The sequence below is a fragment of the Trachurus japonicus genome, chromosome 11, assembly GCF_045865225.1.
Source record: "Trachurus japonicus isolate A0001 chromosome 11, Traja_1.0".
Taxonomy (NCBI): domain Eukaryota; kingdom Metazoa; phylum Chordata; class Actinopteri; order Carangiformes; family Carangidae; genus Trachurus; species Trachurus japonicus.
The window spans coordinates 33715621-33742633 of record NC_140917.1 but is presented as its reverse complement, the minus strand read 5'-3'; the positions used below and the strand labels follow the sequence as shown (position 1 = coordinate 33742633).

Sequence of the window (27013 nt, the reverse complement as noted above, 5' to 3'; positions counted from 1 at the left end):
GAGGCTTGATGATTATTCAAATTAACCAACAGCTTGTTTACCTGTAAACAAAGTGTAGTCATAACAACTCTCAAAACCCCTTTCAATTTCTGCTGAGGATTGTTCATTGGAGGAGGAGCTAACTTGTGAGTTAGCAAGTTAGTTTACCTGTATATTATATTTGTTTTCACTGTTTTTATTGTTGCCCTTACTCTAGTGTTCTTCTTCCTCTTCCCCATTGTTGGTTCTGTTTTTCTTTTCTATTACAGTATATGTATTATAGTGTTGTTTTAAACTGTTTTTATGTAAATGGGACTATGGATGGAAATTAGCATTCTTGCTACAATCCGGCATATTTACATACTTGTATGTTCATCAATGTGCACTGTCCCATCTAAATAAATGAATACATAAATCAAAAGTTGCACAGTTATCAGGTTTATTGAAAGAGTGCTTTTAGGCTATAGCTGGTGTCTCGTACTGTAACTGTCTGAAATCAATAGCTCTATAGTGGAGTGTGTTTATACTCAAGACAATGAAGAGATACAGAAAACACTGGCGGTGCAAAAGCTAACAAGCTATAATAGCATGCTACATTTCGGCCTCTAGTCCGTTCAGGGTCAAAACAGGGAAGACGGCTTATCGTTAGTCTGCATAAATGTACATGTCATTCATAGATTTACTTTTTCATTACAGTCCATTGGAATGAACCGATTTTGCAGAAAAAAATGTTGATGTTTGGAAATACTGGCATGACTCAGCCTTGACTGCATAAATGTTAAAGCATGTGCACTGGATTCCAAATTCCAAACATGACCAGAGATAGAGTTTATACCACTTTAAAAACACGGAAAGTCAATAAATTCTCATGCTGGGGGCAAAACCGCATTTCTCTCCTGCCCCCATACTATATAAGAAATATATGTTTAACGTCAGGCTTGTGTATTTAGAGTTCTCATTCCTCCTTCACCCCTCTATAGATCACAGTGGCCTATTACTCCTCTTCATCTCCAGCGTATTTCCATGGAAAACCTTGCTTACGTTCCAGCCTGATGACAACCAATGCAGTCTGATTTGTGTGGTTTGGCGAGTGATAAATTATTTATCTAGTCTGAACAAACACCCTTAGGCCCAAGCTCCCCTCCTCTATACTCAGCCTGTTTCGCAGTTATTTATTAACAAGAGCTCGGGTGTTTGTTGCCCGGGGTTACGCCGAGTGCCACCAGCAGGTTTCAAAGAGCAGGTGCAACAAACTAAGCCGAGACCACGCCAGCATTCATCGCGACGACCCCTGCGGGCTGCCGCTCGCTCACAGCGGTTAGGCCCCGCGTTCAAAGATGAAAATATTAATTGGATGTATTCTTTCTCTAAGAGTATAAACCTCTGTAGAGTTCAGAGTTCACTACAAAGACAGTGGATGGAGATATCCTGAGGGAACTGGGGAGATAAAAGAAGAGGAATATGGGATGAGGAGGACTATCCCAGATGGCTGCTCGTAGAAGCTTTGCAGCCCACAATCTGACGGCTGCTGTGGCTCAGTAAAATGACAAAGGTGTGAAAAGTATATCTTCAAAATGTGGTCAGGTTCTACTGCTGAACCCTGCACGAAGGGATATCACATTACTGACCCAGTGACACGTCCGGTCCCTCGATTCAACTCGTGCATTTGTCTCTATTTAGATGACTGCGGTTTGTTGTACCTTTGACTCTCTCAAAAATGTATTAAAGGGGACGTATTATGGAAATATCACTTTTTGAAGGTTCTTTAACATATAGTAATTAGGTGTTTGCCTTGCCTTCCAGCCCCAAAAATGTGAAAATTTACAAAAGAATCTGTAATTTGCAGTCTTCCAATGATGTAACTAGGATTCAAATTTGCATAACCCCACCCCTATCTGGTACTAATAGAAGGGGTTTCTTTGTTTGTTTATTAGATCCCCATTAGCTGCTGTACAAGACAGCAGCTATTCTTCCTGGGGTCAAAACGTCTTACAAACATTTCTGTTTCAGAATTTAACACAGAACATTCAACATAGATCATCATCATTCATACAGTGGACAACAGCAACACAAAACATAAAAAAAGCTCACATCTCATTTACAAATTGTTCTTAAAGTACAAAGAAACAGAAATCATGCATTATTTTAGAGACATGCAACTGTCTCTAATGGTCAGAGAGTCACTCCCTCTTGTAAAAACAAATACATCTTTAGTCCCTGTTTAAAAGAGGCTGCACTACCTTCTCGCATCAAAAATCTTGGCAGAGCATTCCATGCAGCCATCGCTCTATAAACAGTTTTTTGTTTTGCATTTGTTCTACATGGGGGCAACAGGAAACGAACTTCTGAAGACTGCCGAGTAGAGTAGTTATGACTTTCAGAAAAAAACACCAATTTATTATAAAACATTGCTGGGTTTTTTGTTATTGTGACATTTTTTACAAAACAAGCCAGAGAACAATGCAATCTACTTTTGACGCTTAACCAGGCCAGCTGATTGTTCATTTCATTTACCCTTGTTCTATAAAGGCACTGAAGAACGATTCGAGCAGCTTTATTCTGAGCTACCTGCAGCCTTTGTATGTTACCTTCTGACATGTTGGACCAAATCATTGGACAATAGTCCATTTGTGACAACACTAGCGCTTGTATTAGTTGTTTAGTTAAGTGCCTGGGTATGAATTTTCTGCTGTGTCTAATAGCAGCCATTCCTCTGCCCATTTCTACCACCATCTGGTTTATTTGACTATTCCAAATCATTTTATTATCTATTGTTATCCCTAATAGCTTAACCTCTGCGATCTGCTCTATTTCTTCTCACAAATATAATGCATTTCAGAGAAAAATATCTCCCAAAGTATTATGCTAGTAACCCATCTATGTAAACTAATTTTGTTACTACAGTCTGATAAAGCAAAAGTTAGGTGCCTTTCTGAAAAGCAAGTAATATTTTATTACATTGATTATTTATTTATCTTCATCTCTCTGTTTTTCCTGTTTCTTTTTTCCTCCAATTGTCACAGATGGAAAGCATGTACAGCCCTGCTGCTTGCTACGCTTGATTCCTGATACTGTCTAATGTTTGTGCTCCATACCATGTACTTGATTGTGAGTGAGTTAAATAAAGAGTGAGTGGAAAAGGCTGGAAAAAGTCTCAAATGTACCAACTCTGAGGGACGTGTTGAGGACTTCATCTGCAAAGTGTAGCTTAGAAGAGGACTTTACAGGACAGAAGACATGTCTCAGGCCTCAGGACCGGTGTCGCGGTGAGTGACAGTGTTTTATTTCAAGTGTTTAAATGGCAGACAGACACTATCAGAGCCATCTCACACAGAGAGGCCCCAACAAAAGCAGTCTAACCCGCGGCCCATTTCTCTGCGACCCCGCTCCGTACTTAGAGAAATGACACAATGTGACATTGAGGTGGGCAGCTACCTGCAAATTACCTGGACATCCATCGCCGCGGGGGGGAGGGGGCATCTCGCTATGAGAGGCTCTTCTAAAAGGCAGTTTTTTTCAGTCAGTGTCACTGCCTATATTCCGCCGATCCTTCGACAGGAGGCATCACTAACTGTTGCAAATGAGCGATCGTATTCTGGAGCCAAGGCCACGAGTGCTTAGCTTTTTTTTTACCCCTTTCTTCTCCTGTTTGATAAGCAAAACACACAGGATCCGCGTATTGATCGGTAGCTTCATCTCTGGATTTCAGGTCAGAGGCCACGACGGCTCCCCGAGGAGTCATTTTCACCGAGAGTATCGGGGACACAGCAGAGTCAGATTGGCTGCACTAACACAGGCGTTGTAGTGTGTTTTCAATTGGCTCCATAATTCAGCTCTTGGATGATCAACTACCACATGAACGCAGATTATACCGACGCCTGATCGGACTGGAGAATCACAAATCACCCTCATTTGATGCAGAAAGGACATCTAGTTATTTTGTAGTCTCATCGCAGGTGATCTATCTCACCTGTCTTCGCGTACGACGTTGCAAATCATTAATGAAATTACGCTATGAGAAGAAAAAAAGAAAATCTCTTGATGAGTCCAGGGACGTACGTACATCAAAGTGAGACAGGAGGAGAGAAGGCAACGCAATTATCATTTCACAGCCTTCACAACAAAGCAGGACACAAATTAAATAACAATTAAGACTTCAAAACAAAGAGGAAAGGAAAGCTCCTGGTCTTCCTGGCCACACTCAAACACATCCGCCTTTGAAGATTAGTGGCACAAGGCTTATGTCACTGACTGATGTCCCATCTTCAAATGAGCGCTGCTTTTCATTCAGTCATCTTCAAACGCACACATTACACACCGGGGCTAAAAATACCACGTTCCAGTGATGCAAATGGTCCTAAATGGGCAAGGCACTGTCTGGTAAAGGCGTGGGACTGGTTCTTCTTTAGACAGGTAATCACTGACGGGCCAGACACCCAACATGCAAATGAACTCTTCAACTGGGATGCAATATGGTGAGGAATGTGTTTTGTTTTTTGTTCTTTTTAAGGAGTAAAACCAAGCGTTTAGTATTATAGCAGTGAAAAGAGTGTTTTACATTTCCCCTAACACTCAATTAATGCTAAACTGGCAATTCTCATTCATAACATTTGCTATATTCATTTGGTAGGATTTGATTTGTCATTTTGAGCGGACTGCCGGCATTAGCAGCTAATTCATAATCCTTGTCAGACTTCCAGAGAGGAAAAAAAACAGACTAAAAGGATGCTAATGTGGAGGCTAAGGACTAAGGTTAGGGCTGTATATGGCCAGTACTACTGTAACACTGGACAAACTGTCTCCTCTTATATATAGACATGATATTTCTTTATGTATTTAAAATGTGCTAAACATGTGTTTACCAGCAGCTTCCACTGAGAAATGGACTAGAGTCGATCTTAACTTTGGGAATAACTACAATTGAGTGACATTTTTAAGTTCTGGAGTGTGTGTATGATCCCCTCAAAACAAGATGGGTGGTCGCCCCAAGGGGTTATCCATAAATACATTTGAAGTTTACATATTGAGGAAGTCAAAGCTTAAAAGAACAACTTGTTTGAGTAAAGGTCAATTTTGCACAACAGAAACACTTACGGTCCGTAAAACCCATTGTAGTGTTGCAGCCTTATAAATTATAACGATGAAATTCGAATTGCATGTAAGTCCAGGGAGTGCACAGTGGTTATACCTGCAACAAGACCACATCCAACCCCCCCACCCCCACCCAAGCACCCCTGAGAGAGATTTTTATAAAGGCATGAGAGCAGTAAGAGGCCGAGCTCTCTCTCCGCCTTCTTTTTCCAATGATTTGATTGTGGTGTCTTTCAAGGATTAGGTCGTATCTGGAGACTAATCTAACCTACTACAAGGTTTTTAATAACAACCTGTGAGCTGAACTGGGGCCACCGTGGAACATCTCTAGGTCTAATTCCCAGTCCATTTCACCTCCCCCAGCCCCTCGCTGATAACAGCCTGCCAGGCCTTTATTTCTCTGACTCCAAAAGGAAGCAAGGGCAGATGGGAGATTGGATGGATGGATGGATGGATGGATGGATGGATGGATGGATGGATGGATGGATGGATGGATGGATGGATGGATTTCACAACATATTTGTATCTGTTCAAAAGAGCAACCAACCATTTACCCTTCAAACAAATCGACAAACACACATACTGCAAAAATAAGATGTAATCCACGTCCAGGCATACAAATATAGACGTTTATTTTCTTGTCAGCATGTGTCATTTTTGTCAGCACCAAACAATGCTCTTTTTTTTGGTTTGTTTGCTTTCTAGCCTGCATCTATTCTGAATTTTGATGACTCACAATGAGCCTGACTCTGAGTGAGAGTGGAGCCAAAGCAGAGGTGTACTAGAGAGACCTGTGTAGCTCCAGGCATGTTGAAAGCACACGGCAAAAGGCACAGTCATGTTCTGTGCTATTTCCATGGCTCTGTCGAGCAATGCCTGTTTGAAGAGATACCACCTGAAGATTATTGTTGGGTGAGAGATATTTCGGTCGACTAAAGCTGCCGACAAGAAGAAATGAGATTAAACTGTGCGCGTCTCTGTGTTTTGCAATGACTATTTAACAGATAACTGTCACTATCAAACTCTCGTGTGATACATTTTCAAGAACGGTGCATGTGTTTTACATGAAACAGTCCTGCCGGGATGTGTGTGCGTTTCTCATCCATTTCTGTGCTCAGGTTGGGTGGGTGGGCGTACAAAGCACAGAGAGGTGGAATTTGAGCCTGTGTCCCACATGCTGTTAGGCAACTAAAGCTCAGGTTTAAACTCTCGCTTAAAGGGACAGTTCAACATTTTGGAAAATTTGCCTATTGTCGTAATCCCTATAGTCATAGAGGTAGGTTCATTACCTTTATTTATCGGTGCATGTTGTTTAGAGATCAGCGGGGCAGAAACGTGAGTTGCTCAGCGAACAAAATGGAGGTGAATCGCACAGGTTCCCTGCCCCTCATCAAACTCATCAAATACACAATCCAATGACTCCAAAACGCTCTCGTGGAGAAGTTGTGACCTGCACATTCACTACACTATGAAGAAATAATGTATAATTATGTAACATTACGACACATGAAGCAAATACCCGGACTACTACAGCAGCCGTGTCTGCAATGTAGTTCCAGATATGCATTTGCCTTGAAAACAACTCCATCTCGTAATTTTACATTATTTGTTCATAGAAAAATAACATGCAATGGTAATGAACCTACCCCAATTAAAATTTGCCAAAATGTTGAACTATCCCTAGCATTAAGGCAATTTCAACAATCTTTGAGATAAGTTGAAAAGGCCACTCATTGGCCCTCATTTATGAAACTTGCGTACACCAAAAAAATGGGTGTACACCAAATTCACCGCAAGGATCGGCATTTATTAATCTGAGCGTGAGCGTACGGTACGCACAAATCTCACGCCAGCTCTGACCAGGTGTACGCACATTTGGAACCAGCGTAGAACATGCAGGAAGGAGTGCTGCTGTGTCAGAATGATTATTAAACCATAGTCTAATAACGCAGCGATGTGGACCACATGTTGTTGTTGTTTATATTGATAAAAAGATAAAAAGTAGCCAAAAAAGAGAAACGCTATAACCAAGTCCGTGTTGAAAATGTAACTGGACTTTTATTTTGAGCAACTGAGATGAATTAAAAACCACGACGTGACAGATGCTCGTTAATCAGCTGTGTCAACAGAAACAGTCAATGACAGACAGACCTGTTATTGTTAGATCACACACACAAACTTCCAACATCTCCTGCACCAGAGCATGACCGGACGGCTCCTCAGTCTCTCTCATAGGTCTCTCTCTGCCGGACACCGGAGGGGGGGCTCGGGGCTCCGCTACCTGTCCAGGTGCAGCTGATCTCCGCGGCGGAGTGTTTTTTTTTTTTTCCCCAGTCACCGGGACCTGTCAGCGGGACATCGGGCCGGTGTTTCACATCCCTCCATCAGCCGAACCATGCCAGCGGTGCTGATGGTCATAAAGTCGCGTTCGCAGCAGTAATATGCCCATATGATTTCTCCTCAGTCACTTGTGTTTAGTAAACTGCAGGAGCATTTCATGAGGTCGCTGGGTTTCCTGACGTGGTCGGTGACACGTGCGTCTGCAGCCTCCATCCACCGGGATGACGCTTATCAATCACAAAATCTATCAATCTATCAATGTCCAGATATTTAATGTTGCCGCCCTCTCCCTGTTCAACGCGGTAACGTCAGTAAAGTCCGTCTTCTTGGCCGTCTTCCGTGTCTCCATGTCGTAAAAGGGGCAGGGCGACGCCTCTAAAGCAGGAATATATCGGGGCGTGACATTTAAATGACGCTCGTTTTCAGCCGCCGTATTTATCACCACCACGCCGGTTCTACGCCGAAATCAGCAGCGTACACACTTTTCGTAAATCACACGTGACACTTGCCGTACACTGATATTTACACCAGAATCTACACCAGATCCTGCGCAAGTTTGATAAATGAGGGCCACTATCTCAAGTGTTTAGATTTGCCTCAATATAATAGTACAACGTTTATCAAGCTTTAGTTCCCTGTAGCAGATATAGAAACAAATGAAATACAATGAATGAATGAACATCTTTCAGGTAAATATAGTAAGTTGCTCTTGTTTTGAATTATTTATGGCCAGCCATGCTTTTCCTATAGAATGTGGATGACAGTGATGACATTTAACCACCAACATGCGTCTGACTGCTACGACCACAATATCACTGAAAAGCTCCATGCATGAGAGACCACTCATGTTCTTGTGCAAAGTTGTCAAGCACAAAACTGAATTACTGTAATTTTCAGAAATACAAATCAATTTAAAGTGGCAGTGTCCGTATAATTTTTTCATTCAGGCTACTGGTGCAGGGGTTGCTCAACATTTCTTACCTTTTGTAGGATTCATGATATTTGCACATGAGTAGAAACTAGTTCATGGGTGGTTCCATTCATCATGCATTCAAACCTACACTTACATTATAGGCAGTATGTCTACTTCACTTGACATGCAGCATGCATGTTTTGAGACAGTATAGGAGAAATCCTGGTACACATGGGGGGGATAAGGTTTGAGTACCCTCATTATATATACACTGGCCCCCACTGGTTCAATATTTGCAGTCATTTTAGTATCATATCTTATTTGAACAGAACATGGTGAAATGCAATTAAACAGCTCTTGGACGATCTTATAAAAAAGAAGATCAACTCAACACCAACAGGCGAGTTGATATTTCCGAGTCCGTGTGATGTGGTTGTGTATATGAATGATCTGGCAGAGCTGACTGAACTCTCTTTCTTTCCATTTCCCAGCCAAATAATGATAAATACATTTAAAAAAAACAAACATGTAAAAGCAAAGCAGCCCCACATTACTAAACATCATCACATCCACTGGTTGTGACTTCTGACACCATGTAGCTAATTACCTCCATCCAACAGGAAGCAGTGGCAGTGAGGCCTTTCTTAATGGAAGTCATAACACTGGCTTAGGATGAGCCGGTCACTGTGAAATGACCTCTTCCTAATTAAATGCTGTGTTGCATCAGACCAAAAGTACATGATAATCACATTAAAGCATACAGGAGGGGGGGCCGGTTGCATTCATCTGACCACTGAAAGGCTGTGAATCATTTCACCAGTGACAGCTCTGTACCGTCCACCGTGGACACAGAATAACAGGCCGACGCCTCAGAGCTGTGGAGAGGAAAGACATTTGAGTCTATGAAAACAAATCATTTATGCAGGCTATTAGAAACATTAGAAATAATTCTGCTGATGATGATGCCAGCTGCTCCAGGATTATGGCCATTTAACAGTGTTTAACTTAGGAGGAGATGCTTTATAGCTGTCTGTAGGTTTTGCTACTATCTGTGCAGGTATTCGCTAGTGTGCAGTCTGAATCATACCGTAGCTACACAGCCTGATGCAGAATAACAGATTATTGGCATTACCAACGTTTCTTCTATCAGAGTCTTTTCATGTGGTTTGCATTATGTCACTGCAGAGAAGCTGAGAGAAAAGGATGTGCGGAGAGCGCGCGCGTGTGTGTGAGCGTGTCTTTTCGCAAAAAAAAAAAAAAAAAGGTTATTTTTAGCTCACGTGCAAGAGCTTAAGGGCGGAGATCCATAGAGGCTTGTGCAGAGGCAGGCGAGAGCAACAGTCTATTTTTAGACTGCGGCTGACTCTGTAACCCGTTGTTTGCTGCCGCTGCAGAAGAAGCAGCAGCAGCAGCAGCAGCAGCAGCAGCACTATCCATCCCTGTCTCGCTCAATATGATGAGCTGTGGTGGAAATGAATCCTTACAGCCAATTACTATATGCGGATATGATGCTTTTGTGCAGATGTGCTGGCTGTCGTTTAAAACTGGGGCTGTGTAAACTATTTCTAGGGGCTGACAGGGTGAGCTATTTATATCTCTGCTGCTGAAACCTAGACGCCTCTTTTTTTGGGGCCATTTTGCCAATAATAGACGGCACGGCAGAGGGAGCAGAGCACGCAGGATGACGAGCCGGTAAAGTGAGGCTGGGTCTGACCTGGGGGGTTGTTGCAGTTTGTAAATAAAAAAAAACACACTTTTCTATTGTTGCAGTAAGTGAATTGGATAATCCGCTGACAACTGTAACGTGAAGGTCGATGGAGGTACAGGTGACGTGGGGAGGAAAGATAAATCTGCCATACCCTCCCCTCCTGTGAGTGTTACCGGTGGAGTCGGTCGGTGCGGATGATGCACATTTCCAGAATACCAATATATAAAAAGCGTGACTGTGTCTAATGACTGCCGAGAGGTCCGAGGCGGCCGGACGGAGCGATTCAGGCGATAGGGGCCGCTGTAGAAAGTACACAGAGGGTGCAAAAGGATCTCAGTGTTCTATCTAGCACCTTAAGTAACCCAGCTCCAGACGGCCGGCAGGGCTGAAACGCCCCCTAGGGAAGACAAATGTTTCAAGAAAAAGAGTGTGAGGTGAGAAGGAAAAATGAAGAGGAAAACGACAGTGGTGTGAAGATGAGGTCAAGCAGCAGCGTTTTACTACATCTCTGCAGTCACTTCTCCTCTCAGGCAGAAAAAAACATCCTTTACCCTCTCCTGATCAGATGTATATTTCGATTTGAGATGATACTGTTCATGTAAAGTGAGAAAGGCTGCAAAATGGGAAAAAAAAGAGTGCTTACACTGGACTGAAGAGGGGACAGCTGACTGCAGATGCATTATGTGCACTGCTGCCATAAAAAAAAAAAGGGAAAAAAAAGTAGCACGAGTAAGGGGGGAAAGGTGGTCGCCATGGAAACAAGCTTTGTTTGAAAAGCTCATTGCGATGAGGCGTGTCTGCCCCCTTGTAAGCGCCGATCCAGCAAAGCCAGAAGAAATGTATGAGCGGAGAAGCTGCTGCAGTGAGCGTGTATACTCCCCGCTCTCTACTACAGGGGGTGAGGGGCGGGGGGGGGTTAGTAATGAGCTGGTTCTGGCAGAATGACAATGGTGGACAGCAGTGGGAACTAGTTAGCGCCTAGGGGCCTGATGGTTGTGATGGGATGTGAATCCACCGAAAGGCCTGTTGAAATCCCCCGGGAGACACAGCTGCGGCGCTGATGCAGAGTGGGGGGGCTGGGCTGAGGAGAGCAGCCTCCACATTGTTTACCTTCATTACAGTGGAGAATATTCTGCTTTAAAGATGATGCCAAGTGTAAAAATAGCATCTGCCCAACAGCAGCTTCTATTTATACTGTGTTGGTTTAGGATTAGAAGGAGTTCAACCCCCAAAAGAGTGACTATGTGTGTGTGTGTGTGTGTGTGTGTGTGTGTGTGTGTGTGTGTGTGTTTTACTATAGCTCCAGAGTTGGCGCACAAAAAGCTGTAAAGCTAAGCTTTTTTGGTCATTGTGGCCTTAAAGGAGACATATTCTGCCCATTTTCCACAAATTAAAATAGTTCCTAGGTGTCTTAAAGACATGTCTGTGGTCAAAATCCCCCAAGGATCAAACATCACAGCTCTTTTCATCCTCTCAAAACAGCCCTGTTTAGAACGGTTGCTTTAAGTGCCTGTCCCTTTAAATGCAAATGAACCACTGCTTGTCCCGCCCCACCCCTTCTATTGGTACCAGGTAGGGGTGGGGTTATGCAAATTAGAAAGCTAGTGACATCACTGGAAGACAACTGAGGGAACAGCTCGTAAAACCACATGGATTTCAACCTAGGGAGCCTGAAAATTACAGATTTTTTTGTCAATTCTCGCCCCCCTTTAACAAGGGCAATGATCATAAGATGCACACTGGATGTTACTGATTCTGTATTACTTTATTGTACTGATAACACTAGCCACGGATCAGTGGTTAGCATGCTGACATCACTATGAGAAAAGGAGACAAAGAAATGGCAAAACAAGAGCCTGCTCTTTTTTTTTGTATTGTTGAGAACATGTTTGTATGATGAGTTCATGTCTGTCTATACGTATGTTGGGACCCCCTCGAAAACGAGATGATTCATGTCAAGGGGTTTATCCAAATAAAGCAATTTCAATTCAAACATATTCTATTCATCTGCTTCCACTGCACAGGAACTTCAAAATAAAACTGTGAATGCTCTACATCCATAGCCGCCATGTTTGTTATTCACAACATCCTCTGCTTGAGTGCTGTGTGTGACGTCTTGGCACCTGCAGGTCACATCAGGGCCATGACCAGTTGATAATGGATAATGTGAAGAGCTACATAGAAGACAGATCTAGACAAATCCAAATTGAGCCCCATTTACAGTAATATGGGCACAGAGATTCTTTTTTTTACTCGTAAACATTAAAAGAGAAAAATATAGAGAAATATTTAATTGCTCATTTTATTGTGGTGATTTTTTTCACTTCGATTTTTGCCTGTCTCTTTCCTTTTGACAGTTTTTTTTTTTTTTGGCTTTTGTTTTTAATTTTTATTTCTATCTTGATTAAATGAATCTCGCTTCTCTCGTATAAATCACCCAATAACACTGTTTGGAGTTGATCTTCATCATTAAAATTCATTATGATTATGATTAAAGGCTCATTATAGAAAATAAAAGCGAGTATAAACTTCATTCTTGACCTTACAAATAGTCATTTCAAATGGAAAGTCCATCTGCTGAGGGACACCATTAGATGCTCTGATCAATAGAAGTTGAGTTAATTTTTTTTTTCTCTGTCAAACATCCAGTTTTGATGTTTTCTCATCAAGAGGGTGTTCTCCCACTGGTTGTAGTCACACAGCTGACAGCTAGAGACAAGTGCCTCGGGGCAATCTAATCCAATGATAATTAGATACCGCTCAAAGACTCGTATCAAACCCATCCTGTACAAAAGAATCGCTCACCAAATGACTTGAGTGACTCGCGGACAAACCCACATAATTACAGTGTTTAAGAGCATGTTTTACAGAAAATGACTTTTTCAGCCTGACGTCTTGGACAACATTTCCCCATTTTCAATTCATAATAATAATAATAATAATAACAGAAGTTTTTAATTTAGCTCCATCTCATCATCCTTTTCCTCATTAGATCACAGATTCAGTTACAGAAAGGTCAGGGCTGTCTGTCGCTACGCCAGGTCGCTGCCTTTTCTCCTGATGAGAGAATATGAAGTTAGCGAGGAGAGCGGTGCTAATTTACATGCCGTTAATGCCGAGCGGTGACCATTAGAGCCCGATCATTTTTCTCCTGATGTGGTTAAATAGCAGCTGCTGAGGAATAACTGTGGGGGGGATTAGTCATTTCTCCAAAATCATTCTTCTTTTTTTTTTTTTTTAAGTATATCTTTTTGGGCTTTTTCGCCATTAATGGAAAGGGGGGGGGGGCTGCAGTGAGGATTATAGCCTCAACACATAGGGCAGCTGCTCTACCAACCCAGCTAAACACCGCCCCACCAAAACCATTCTTAAAGGGTTAGTTCAACATTTTGGCAAATTGGCCCATTGCCATAGTCCCTATAGTCTTAGCAGTAGGTTCGTTACCTTTAATTGTAGGTGCAAGCTATTTTTAGAACGGCAAAGCAGAGCCGTGAGCTGCTCAGAGCTACACTATGGAGGCTCATGGGATTTCTTGGTTTCCCTCATCAAACTCATCAAATACACAATCCAACAACTCCAAAACGCTCTGGTGGACAAGTTGTGACCTGCACATTCAGCCCGCTATGAGATAATGACAGAACATTACCAGACAGAGTTGTTTTAGAGGTAAATACAGAGACTGCTTGATGAAAAATTGTCCCTGAAGGCAACGTGCATCAGCAGTTTTGCATGAATTTACCTTTCCTTGTTGGGAACAGCTTGTAAAACCACATGGATTTCAACCTAGAGCCTGAACATTACAGATGATTTTGTCAATTCTCACATTTTGGGGCTGGAAGGCAAGACAAACACCTAAATATATGTTAAAGAGCCTTCAGAAAGTGATATTTCTATAATATATCCCCTTTAATGTGCACAGTGAACGAATGGTTATGTTGATCTGTAGTAAAACTTGTCTGGTAATAGTGTTGACAGGAATAATAATCACAGACCTTCTACGTTGGAGCACATCACTGTGATAATACACTCAGAGCACTTTATTGGGAACACCTCCCTGTGCTTTCAAAACAGCCTCTGTTCTCCTTCGCTGGACTCCACAGGAGACAAGAGACGGCTGCATGTAGCTGTCCTCGTGTCCCCCTCATACAGACACAGGTCTAGAAGCTATTAAAACTCTTATATTTCCCTCCATGCCTGAAAGCTTTTCCTCCCTTTTCTATTTATATGGCCATGAAAAGACTCAATGGAAACAATTAAAAATCATTTGTTGAAGGAGGAAAGTGTGGATGATTGACAGAGTCATTTCTGCAACTGTCGGATTGAAGCCTGAGCTTCACCGGTCCTGGATGAAGACTCCAGAAAACATCTTGCGCCTGACACCTCATTCATCATAGAACGGGCAAGAAATATGAAATGACAGGGCCTTCTGATGCTGAGAGAGGATGAATGGGAGAGACAAGCAAAATATGGTTGAGCAGGCGGAGATCTCAGTCTGTGTCCCTCTATTTTTTTGTATGCAAAAAAAAAAAACATCCTTCCCCGCTCTGAATAATGTGTGTGTGTATACGCTGTGGAAGGAATCAATATGCTGGATCTGAGATAATCTTCCGATAATGAATTTATGTGTCTGTCAGACTTCAAGAGAAATCTCCACAGGAAGGAAGAGCTGATTGGTGGAGTCAAAGGCAACGGCTGTGTCTACGGGGAATGTCAGTCAAAGGGGGAAGAGATATGTAGGTCTATATATACATCTGCACTTCTTACCAGACTTGACATTTATTGCCTCAGAGCCACATTGTGTCATATCACCATGGATGACTTTCTACAGGGGCAGTAGTTTTTTTTTTTTCAGTCATTCATAAATCTGGCACATTATGTATTCTGACCACTACTGACTGCGTTTAACATTGACTCTATGATGATATCAATGACGTGTATCTCGGGTATTTGGGGAATTATGTAAAAGTGTTTGACGGTCTGACTTAAAGCAGAAGTAAGTGATATATTTGTGTTAATATAAGTCTTAAATAGTTATATCTTCCGACAGCAATCACTTACATAGAGTGTTTGGACCGAAACACGGGTCTGTCAGTCCCTCTGCTCTGCTCTGAGTCGAGGAGAAAACATTTATCGTATCCTACAGTTTTTATCCAATGAGGAGAGAGAACGGCATGCAGGGCTGTGTGTGCAGCCAAGGAACGCCGTGAATGTGGCAACGTAGGGACGAGGACTGTTATGGTGCGTTCAAGGAAACGCGTAGACTCGTGTTTTTCCGTCCTGTGAAGTTGTATCAGTTTGATCTGGTAGGAGTTCACGGGTCGGAAGTTACGAGCGGCCGTTATAGTGACTTTCACAGGTAAAACAGGTCGGAGAAACACGAGTGGGTTGCCTGAAACGCTACAAAGTCGTAAGTTGTGACTTGAAGCTGTAATTTACGATTTCAAAAGCCTGCCTCGAACGCAGCATTAGCGAAAACGACCGGATCGCTTACTTCTGCTTTAAGAAGCTGAGTAATAATAATAATAAAAAACACTGCAACTGTGACTCATGATAGAAACTTGTATTGATGAGTAGTTCTGTTTGTTTTAATTGATCTGATACAACTGTCTGCCCAGACTGAGCTGCATACTCTGCTGATCATTATCTCTGGATGGTTGGGAAAAGTTCTCTACTTGAGTAACTTTACAACATTGTAAAAAAAAAAATTAAAAAAAAAATGCGCAAATTCAAAATACGCATTAAATTAGGTGGATGGAAACATGACTCCAACCTTAGAGGTTGCTACTTCATCGTTCCATGGGTTCTCTCACTATTGAGACACTTACACATCAAAAACAAGCACTGGGTGAATTTTTAGAGCTGTTTCACCCACAATAACAGCACAAATGGATTCCTCCATTGAAATGTATTAAAATATACTTGATTAGAATGCAGTGAAAGTCCTACTCAAAGCTGCAATGTGCACGCTCAGGAAATTAAGCTAGAGCTGAAGTGAGACGTGAAAACAAAGTATTTATCACATCACATCTCAGACATCTTGCAACTAAAGCCTACAGCTTCTAGTTTTAAAGGGGACATATAATGGACATATATTTGGGTGTTTGTCTTGCCTTCTGGCCTCCAAAATGTGAGAACTGACAAAACAATCTGTAATGTTCAGGCTCCCTAGGTTGAATGTGGTTTTATGAGCTGTTCCCTCAGTTGTCTTCCAGTGATGTAACTAGGATTTGAATTTGCATAACCCCACCCCTACCTGGGACTGGTAGAAGGGGCGGGGCAAACAGTGGTTCATTTGCATTTAAAGGGACAGGCACTGAAAGCAGCCATTCTGAACAGGGCTGTTTTGAGAGGATGAAAAGAGCTGTGATGTTTGACCCTTGGGGGTTTTTGACCAAAGCATGTCACAGACATGTCTTTAAGACACCTGGGAACTATTTTAATTTGTGGGAAATGGGCAGAATATGTGTTCTTTAAGGCTCAGCATTGAAGCAGTAGACCAGAACATATTTACAGTCAGCTTGAGGGTCACTCCCCTGACACTGGCCCTCTGTGATTGGTTAAAGGAGTAAGGGTTGCACAAAAGCATTAGGAGGGAGTATCTCTGCACTGCTAACAGGATGTTCAATGACACACCTCTGCAAATTAACATATGATATAGAGCATATTTCATCTGCAGAATATTAGAAATTTAACCCGGTCAACGTCTAGCAGAGTGGTTGTATTGCTGATTCTCTTTGAAGGAAAGTAGCAGAGGTTTTTGTCCTAAAAGTACTATCATTGTTATCAGCAATTTTGTTGATGTTATTATTTTTTAAGATTCATAATTTTGCTCACTTTTTATCATTTATTTCATTCATTTATTTCTTCATGATTTTTCCATTGTGTTTCTTGTGACTCTTTTTATTGTGGTGATGGACAAGCTGCGTCAGTCTTGATTGATTTATAATTAAGGGCGCCTCTGAGTGCTGTGTATTGTTTGCTAGATCACACTGAGGAAGGGCTAGACCCGAAACGTCTGTGTGGCAAATACATGTATCAATTTGGAGCGCTGTTTCTTACATTTTTTGAACTTGTCCTAAAAGTTGCAATATTTGAGAAAAAATGTCACTAACTGAGTCTGAAAAGTCAGTAAACCTACTGACACATGTCGGCAGGACTAACTGTAAACTCTTCCTGATGAAATCATAAAAACTATTTGCTCCAGAGTCCATCAACTTATAGTAGGCTTGAGTAAATGTACTTAGTAACTCCACCGCTGTCCCTGGAGTATTTTGACAACTGAAAGCTTCAGTCTCAAAACTATCACTACATATGTCTGTATTCATGCAACGTTTGATCTGTCGTACAATCTGGCAAACCCGCACACAGAGTGTTCGTGTTCCACAGAGGGAACAGTGGGTGGTAAATAGATAGCCAACATGGGACTTTAACATTAGACTCTGAAAATGTCAAAATGGCTGCATGATTGTGCTTTTCACTTGCAGTTATTAATTTATTCTCTGGAGCACAGCAAAAAACAACAAAAAAAACAGAGCAGAGGCACATGAGGTAGTGACTGTGTGGGCACGAGGCACAGCTCTAAAACAGGAGACCTCAGTTCACATTTGTGAGGAAACACAGGTAGAGTTGTTGGGGAAGCCAGTTTAAAAGTGCAGCTACGTACAAACTAGTCTGGGTTGGATGGTAGTTTATATACAGGCAGAGAACTAGAGTACTAGTGCAATGTACTTGCTTTTACTTCAATACCAAATGTGACATTCTGGGATGGTGATGAATCCTGAAACATTGTGAAAGTTCTTTCTTTCATAAACCTAGTGGCTTTGTGCTAAAATAAATCAATTTCACATTTTATCGACTCGGTATTTCTTAGGTGCAAAAGAAAATAGAAATAAAACACATGCACATGATATCAAATGATTAAACTATTGCACCCAGTTAATCCATAAAACACAGGATGAATCAAATGATATATATAAGAGTAGTTTTTTTTTTTTTTTAGAGACTTGTGAAGTTATCTTTCTTGTGGACAATGAAAGTTGCAGACTCCTGATACAATACGCTTGTTGATCTTAACAGCTCATAACTGCACTGGGAAGATTATCTGGAGTGAGCTGAGTGATGAGCTGTTTGGCTCCGTTTGAAAAGATCCCTTTCCACCCTCTAATTCCCTTCAAATAATAACATTCCACCCCTGTGGAGAAAGGCCTATGAGTCACCAACAGTGTACCTCAGCTCGTGGCTGAGGATGCACCGGAGAGACGTGCTGACAGGAATCATAATTTGCCAATTTCCAGTGAAAAGGCAAGCTGAGTGAGAGGGAGAGAGAGAGATAAAGGCCGAGGTAATCTACAGAAACAAGGAGAGAGAGAGCACACATGATGTGTGCACACGTGTGCAGGTATGTAGCTGGAAAACAGGAGGGAAACAGATGATGGTTGACAATAAAGATGGAAGTATGGTTCTGTGACATCACCCACAGCTTTCTGGTGAGTGGTTCTGACCCCTGACTCCTTGCTAATCCAAAAATGGGTGAAGAGGTGTGGTGTGGGTTGAGCAAAGACTAACTAAAGACCTCGCATTTTAAATGAGAGGAAATAGATAGCCTACCGGTTTAGGACAAGCTGCACCTGCTTTTATTACAGCTTTTTTTTAATGTCATTTATGTGAGTTCAATGTGGATTTTATGTTTGGTGTTGTATGTTTAATTGTCTTGAGCCCAAACTGAAGGCGATTTTCTGTCATTGTGATGGACAATAAAGTTTCTTGAATTGAATTGAATTAAAGTTCATGTTTAACATTGACTCTATGATTATATCAATGAAGTGTATCTTGGGTATTTGGGGAATTATGTAACGGTCTGACTTGAAAGAGCTGAATAATAATAATAATAAAAAAAACACTGCAACTGTGACTCATGATAGAAACTTGTATCGATGAGTAGTTCTGTTTGTTTTAATTGATCTGATACAACTTTCTACCCAGACTGAGCTGCATACTCTGCTGATCATTATCTCTGGATGGTTGGGAAAAGTTCTCTACTCGAGTGTGTTTGTGCTCAGCATTCACTCTAAGCAGCCTCAACTTCAGTTATGCAGAACATCTTAAGTTAGCAGGTGACTTAAATAAAAACAAACCCCCTATACAGCCATGATGAAGGAGGCAATTACCTACAGAGACCAAAAGCGTCAGTGGAACAGACTGGAACTGTGTTTATTTCTGATGTAAATTTGTTCATTTAAACATGAAAGTCTAAGGTGATTGACTTACTACACACACACTGTTCCAAATCCTAAGCAAACTTTTTTTTTTTAAGGCGGCAAAAGGAAATGCACATTTATATGTGTTTTCCATCCACTACACTACAGTAATGTGTTAATTCTCAGGTCAGCTGCCAATCTGCAGGAGAAAGAAGACGGTGCACGCGATGACAGCCATGTCTGCTTACTTGGCCGTGTTAGAATAAGTTCAGAGACATTGGAGAAGGCAAACGGTTGCTATAGCAACAGCTGCCCAGATAGCCATAATAAGGATACCACGTCGCCCCTCCTATACATGGGATGGCATTTTTGGCATTTCCACTCTGGTTTGTTGAAGCGCAAATTCAAAATATGCATTCAATTAGGTGGATGGAAACATGACTCCAACCTTAGAGGTTGCTACTTCATCGTTCCATGGGTTCTCTCATTGACTATGACACTTACACATACTTAGACAGTAGTATTAGTATCAAAAACAAGCACTGGGTGAATTTTGAGAGCTGTTTCATCACAAATGGATTCCTCCATTGAAATGTATTAAAATATACTTGATTAGAATGCAGTGAAAGTCCTACTCAAAGCTGCAATGTGCACGCTCAGTTAAATTAAGCTAGAGCTGAAGTGAGACTTGAAAACAAAGCATTTAGCTCCTCTCACCACTTCACATCTCAGACATCTTGCAGCTAAAGCCTACAGCTTCTAGACCTTTGACCTTTAACTACTGTGCTAAAATTCATCATCTCATCCCTATGTTCAACTGAATGATTAGTGGCAGATTTGAAAAAGTCCCATCAAGGAGTTATTGACATCTTATCTGCAAGAATGGAACGGAGGGACAACGTGGAAACTGAGAATACTGAGAATTCTGGGAGAAAAAAAAACAACAAACTTGACACCCAGGAGACATTTGTTTTAGTATTTGACACAGAAGCCTGTGTACAAAGTCCAAACATTTCCTGACCCTTCCACTCACCTCTGACACTCGCTGGCATGGAGAACTAGGTCCTGGTTGTTCTTGGCGCTCACGGTGAGCTCGTGCTCTGTGGGGTTGAAGATGTCGAGCAGCAGGTAACACTGGCGGGTGCTGTGGACAGACACACAAACACACACACACAATAAATGGCTATATACTCTATATAAGATGGTGTTTGTGTTTGCAGAGGCTGATGTGGAGTCCTATTCAATGTTTTAAATAAAGATTAGATATTAATTATGCACAAACAATAACCTGTGACCTATAGGGTGACTGGCTCTCCCTCCAATGCATTACGACTTGTTCGTGTGTGTGTGTGTGTGTGTGTGTGTGTGTGTGTGTGGCGGTTTATACTTTATGCATGAGGTTACAGTTGTTTTCTAAAAATACACAGCCTCATACACAAAGCCAGAAAATGCATGAGATCAAGAGAAGACACAGAGTGAAGTACTCATCAGTCCTTGTCAAAACATCAAAGGTGGCGGTGCTTTCATCAGTGCTGCAGGCCTGGCTGGAGCAGGCCATCTCCACATCATCCCAGGCCTGCTTTTCTCATGCAGATCATAAGAGGGCAATTTGTGATTTAGATCAAGACAGGAGGGATGATGCTGGATTTTCAAAGAGTTAATTTTAACCCCTAAAGTAGGTGTGTGTTGTTGTTTTGTGGGTTTTTTTCCCCCTCGTAATGGTGGATGAAAGGAATGGAGCTCTGAAAACAGAAACAGAGCAGACTGTCCACTGCAGCACCGTGTGCTGTTACATTAATAGTTCCTGGAGGTGTACACAAAGAATGTAGCACAGCTCTAAATAGATGCGTGAAGCCAGTAATAATAAATGATGTCCTCAGTTTTCAAGAGCTTGTAGAGGTTGAATATAAATCCACGTAGATTGATAATATACAACAACCATAGTACAACAACATCATTATCCTTCTCACACTTGAAGTGCTCAATGTTTGTTCCAAGTCATGTTCACAGGCAATACTGGATTATATATTATGGAGATGAATTAAATAATACATAATAAAAATACTTGAAAGTAATGTCCCTATGCAAATATATACATGAATGACAAAATAAACAAAGGTATTGTTAACTAGAATGATATTGATGTTTTGTTGTTTAATACATACTAACACATACTTATATAACTGTATTTAACTCATCAGTGGTTTAACGTTTTATATGTCACATTATGATCATGATCCAAATTCTGCTTTTATAAATGTAATATAATGGAATTATGTCTAATGTATGTTGATACCTGACCATCTGACTATTTAAGTATCTAAGAATTATGTTAAAAGCTACATTGTGGAGGTACTGTTAATCTGAATTAGGTCCTGTAATATAATATGTGAATGTTGTTATTGTAGATCATTGTTTTTTTGTTTTTTTTGTGTGTGTTTTTTCTGATTGTTTACTGCAGTGGAACGATAAGTGTGTTGGGTGTGGACTCCAGGAAGAATAGCAGTGGCCTATAGCCAAAGCTAATGGAGATCCAAATTAAATGGTATGTTGCAAAGCACAAACATGAGGTTTGGACTTGATGACAGAACAAACAGTGCAAAACAAAAACACAAATAAAGTAAAAATAGGCACTTTTTTCAACTGAAGTTCAACTAACCATGACTTGACAGAAAGTGTAACCAAAGCCTCAGCACCTCACTGGGTAAAGATACATCCCATATGCCTAATTTAAATATGAACATTGTTCTAACTAATCCTTGGGTGCGTATTTATAGGACAAAAAAGGCTCCAAAGCAATTACAATAAGTTTCAACTAGCACAGTTATAAAAACATATTCTTTGTGCAAATTAAATGTTGCCCATCACCTTATCTACTCTCCAGATTACACTAAGTCTCCTCCTCCCAGCAAGCTTCCTGCCTCTTAAATCCCAGGGTTAATAGATTGCCCAAGACCCTAATAAACTGCTGTGGCAATTAAAGGAGAATATTTTTTAAGGCCTACCAATGTTTCTTTAATTGTCTCATTGTCTTTGTTGGCGGACGTGATTAACGGGCTGAGTGGGGCGAGGTACTGATTTATAGGACAGGGCGTTTAGCTGAGGTGATCAATCAGACCCAGTTAAGAAACAGGCTCATTATTCATGTGCTAAGTACATAAGATAAAGTGCAGTTACAGATCCAGGGGTAGAAGTAGCAGTGATGTGGATTTGCATCTTTTGATCTGAGGAATTTAGACTTAAATGACCACAACATGAAACATGAAACCACACTGCTGAGGCTGCTGCAGGATGCCCGTCGACTGAAGCTGAAGATTATGCTTTTGAATCATTTTGATAAGTATTCTGCAGAGTAACTGCACAGGGCACTGGGATCTGAGCTAAATAAATAATTCAGAACTGCCAAAAAGAATTTCAAACTATTTGTCTCCATTTCTGCCCCGTGAATTTTGTGAATTCCTGTCGAAGCGCAGAGGCGGAGAAGGAACAAAGTCGTCCCCGGCGTTTCACAGTTAATGCACGTCGGACCTGCTTGTTTGTTCATAATGTACAAAACGAATCGTCCGACCGTGAACGATCAATACGTCTACCTTATGTGCATTTTATGAAGTTTTAAATGTGCTGCTTTTGTATAGATGTGTCCCTGCGAGCCCTGAGTGTGTAAGATGAGTCATGGTTTGCTTTGGAAGTGATAGTGAAAAGGAGACAGGCATGAACACAGGAGAAGACCTTTACTACGGAGCATTTTAGGTGCAGCTGGTGGTGTGCCGGAGGGTTGGGGGGGGTTGAATGTCACTGTCTATTCCTGAAAACTCTACCACGCTGACAAAGGAGCCATGACGTCAGCACTTTAATGATTTGAAGAGGACCTCTTTTTGCGGAAATCCTCAAATCTCCAAAAAAGACATCTACACAAAACAGATCAACACAGCACGGTGCGACACTGACCAGGCGTCTGTGCCGACCGTAGCTGAAGTTATTGTAAGGCAGTGGGCGGTGAAAATGGCACACACACACACACACACATCATGGGAGGAGCTCGGAGATCAATGGTGCTGGGCCCACATCTTGGTCAATCCTGCAAATCTGCAATCAATAAGTGCTGATTTCGCAGCCCTGCCCTGGCACGCAAACGTGACATATTCCATGCACACAAAATGTAATGGCCCTAATTAGCCCAGCTGGATTTAGAGGACTGCCAATAACGGGCTATTTTTAGCTACAGGAGCCAATAAGGGACAGTTGGCTTTTATGTCTACATTTAATAACAGGTGAAAATTAGCTGGGAAAAAAAACAAAAAAAACCTAATTTAAGCTCACCACTATGTGCACGATGTCAACCAATGACATGAATTAAAAATCAAATCTGTGGTCCCTGTCTAAAGGATCAGTCCAGCCAAAAACATACTTTCTCCTTTAACGGGGGGTTTGGTTTGATCTGCAGAAAGTGTTTAAAGGTCCAGTGTGTAAAATGGAGGGGAAAACAGTGATATACTGTGTAGTGTTCGGATTCTAGATCACAGCACTCGGTTTCACACTCACCCCTGGCCGGATTTTCCGTTCGTTCTGCCGTACAAACATGGCAACGCAAGATGGCGACACTCTCTAAAGCAAGACCCTTGCTATATGTAAATGTATATATAGAAGAAGAATTATACAGTATTTTATAGCGATTATACAGTTATACTAATATATTCATGGGTAGTATATTCAGATTTTGCCAATAAACCGAGCCAATTATGATAGACTGAACCTTTAAGAAATTTGATTTCTCCTCTTAAGTTTCATATTTTCCTCTTCTCCTGTGTTTTATTTGACGTGTTGATACAGAAAAAAAGACATGTTTACATATCCTCTCTCAGGCTCCAACCTCTCTTGACATTCCTTCTTTTAGGCCTTTAGTTAATAGGATAGCTGTGGAGAGACAGGACATGGGGAGACAGAGAGAAGCAAAGGGCCACCGGTGGGATCCAACCGGGGCGATAACCTCTGTATATGGGGCGCCTGCAATGCCCCCTCTTGACGTTTCTGTCCAGAAACTCAAGACAAAAGTCAAAAGTTTTTATGGGGCCCATTTCTCTGGTAGAAAACACTTTCATTGAAAACTGTTTACAATCACATTTATAAGCTGTAGGCAGGAAAGTAGAAGGTTTCCACCTGTTAGAACGACCCACTAAGCTTTATGATACACAGGATGCACTTCATTCAAACACATCAGAGGATCAGTTCATTTTCCCCAGTAGAGCAATGCACTTTTCCAGGACAACACAATGTTCAGCAAATGGGATTTTAACAAGTCCCTGTAAAGTATGGATCACTGGGTATTTCACACATCCAGGCTCTCCATCACTTTCTTTAACAGATCTGTCACCTTATGTATGGCCTCACCCCTGAAGAGGGCCCTCTGTGTGCCAGGAGAAGATGGCCATTGGATTGCACCATAAACATCACAAGAAAAAGGTAAACGAGGAAGCCAGCAGCAGAGCGGGGAAACACATATCCTCCCTGGAGAGGGAATTTAACTGGCATTCAACCTTTACTGTGGAAGTGGTATATATATATATATATATATATATATATATATATATATATATATATATATATATATATATATATATATATATATATTATAGGTATGTTTTTATGTATAAGGGCCTCAGAAAACCTTTAGATACATTGATTCCCCAGTGGAAAAAAGAAGCTAAGAGAGACAGATGCAGAAAAAGTAACTGGTCTGGTATATAGCAGGAAAGAGATGCTGTAAGCAAAGGTATGAAAATATATCCTGAGGCAATGGGAGCAAGAGAGGTGGTAAGGCAGAGGCAAAGAGAAATGTAGAGTTAAATAATGAAAGAAGCAAAGAGAGGTACAATAGAGGAGGGGCAGAGGAGAAGAAACAGAATGAGATGAAAAGAAATGGACGGAGAGAAACAGCCAGGCAGAGGAAGGAGAGTGGATTGTTATCCTGTATTATACTATAAGACTTACCTAATATGTTGTATTACTATACTGTATATCCAAGCTGAGACACTCAAGTAAAAGTTGGAGCTCAAAGGAGAGAGGTGAAGAACAATGAGATGTCCTTTCTTGTTGTAGACACACTCAACATAATGATATGAGAACACTCTCCTTTCAGCACCACGGATAGCTCCACTCAGCCCAGTGTGCCAAAACACTCATTTAGAAACTTCAATATGTCATAGATCAAACGGAAGGAGAAAAAGTGCTGGTCTTTGTTATGTAATGTGCATGTCTGTTGTGCATAATGTTTATTCCTACTTTACATTAACAGTGTAATCACGCTATAGTCAATGTTTTGTTGGCACAACAATTCCCTGAACCTTGGACTTAAGGTACGCCTCTTGTTGGAAATGGAGCTGCATGAGCCTGAACTCCATTACAACAAATACACTACATTTATTACATGTACCATTATTATTAAAGGAGGCCAAGAAATAACTTAACATAGGGAAGAATGAGAAGTCATTGACTGCTAAGCTCAGGACACTAGCAGGTATGAATAACACTTAAACAACAGGAACATCAGCGACTGAAATGACACAATACACCTACTGCTACAAAGTAATAGAAGGCCTCTTTGGATATAAATGGTTGATGTCAACTGGAAAACTAGATCTAGAGGGCTTTTAATTTGAAAAGGCTACATGAGGCCTTGTGTGTTTAGAGGGTCTTGAAAATTGGGGTTTCCTCAGTCACTGAAATTGTGCAGGGAGTGGATGGTGATTATTGTTTGAAAAGACCCACAGCCATGGTTTGATTGACAAGACAAGAGGTTATAAAATGCCCTCCGAGTAGCTATGTCTTCAGGACAGACTGAAGGCTACAGTGAGTTACTGTCATGTCCCAGTGTCGGAGGTCTGTGGGTCGGTCTCGAGGTACCAGTGAGGAGAAGTGACGACGTGTGGCGGTTAGCGGTACTGAAGTTAAACTCACTCACCCATACAAAGACATGCAAACCCACTTGCCAAGTGGGCATTGACCTCTTGGCAAAATGTAATGGTTGTAATGGTTCGGAACCCACTCAGGGCAGGCCAGACAACATCTGTGTTATGTTGAGATGGAGTGGGGCTAGCTAGTTAACATGCTACAATTAGCGGAAGAAAATACATGACAGAGTCAAAGTTAGCCTTGGTGTATGTATCCACCTCTTGAGACAGTTGTCGTTAAGTTAAGTAATTGTGTTTGATGTTGAGGTCGCAAAGCTTCTTTTCGAGTTTTTAATGCAAACATTAGCTACGTAGTAATATCAGAGGAAAACAAACAAAAAACACAAACACCTGTTAAAGAGGAACTGTGCAAGATCGGTACCTTCACGTTGCTACGTTTTTACCTAAATAAACAGCTTTGGAGTAATTGTGATGGTTTAATAAATGACTTGTGACTTGTTATAGGGAGAATGGAGGCTCTCTGCCTTCCACCTAGCGTCTCTTGGCTGAAAACCAACTTTGCACCGTGGCACCGCAAAACAAACCACCCCGTAACCCGTAATGTCTTGTTAAGACTACTCAAATATCATAATGCGTAGATGATAAATAACATTTTATTGATTGCTTTCTTGCTGGTTTCGTTGAAAACAAATGCACACAAGGAGGGTTAGCAAAACAGCAGAAAAACTACTGAACTTGCATAGTTCCCCTTTAAATTCTGCAGCTGGGGTAAATAAGGTAGTTGAAAACTTGATGACTTAATGAAAACTGTTCATACAGTATACAGTACCAAATTATTTTAAAAGAGTAATGAACAATGTGAGTAAATCCACACCTA

General features: G+C 41.3%; 1 protein-coding gene across 3 annotated transcripts in view; it reads right to left on the bottom strand.

The window, feature by feature from the left end:
* The window catches only part of trappc9 (trafficking protein particle complex subunit 9), a 266554-nt gene that overhangs the window by 105802 nt on the left and 133739 nt on the right, over window positions 1–27013 (bottom strand). For all 3 annotated transcript variants that reach the window (XM_085792340.1, XM_085792339.1, XM_085792338.1), the window contains one exon: window positions 20262–20372. In XM_085792340.1, coding sequence (XP_085648466.1) covers window positions 20262–20372 — 111 coding nt within the window. The remainder of the gene's footprint in view (window positions 1–20261; window positions 20373–27013) is intronic.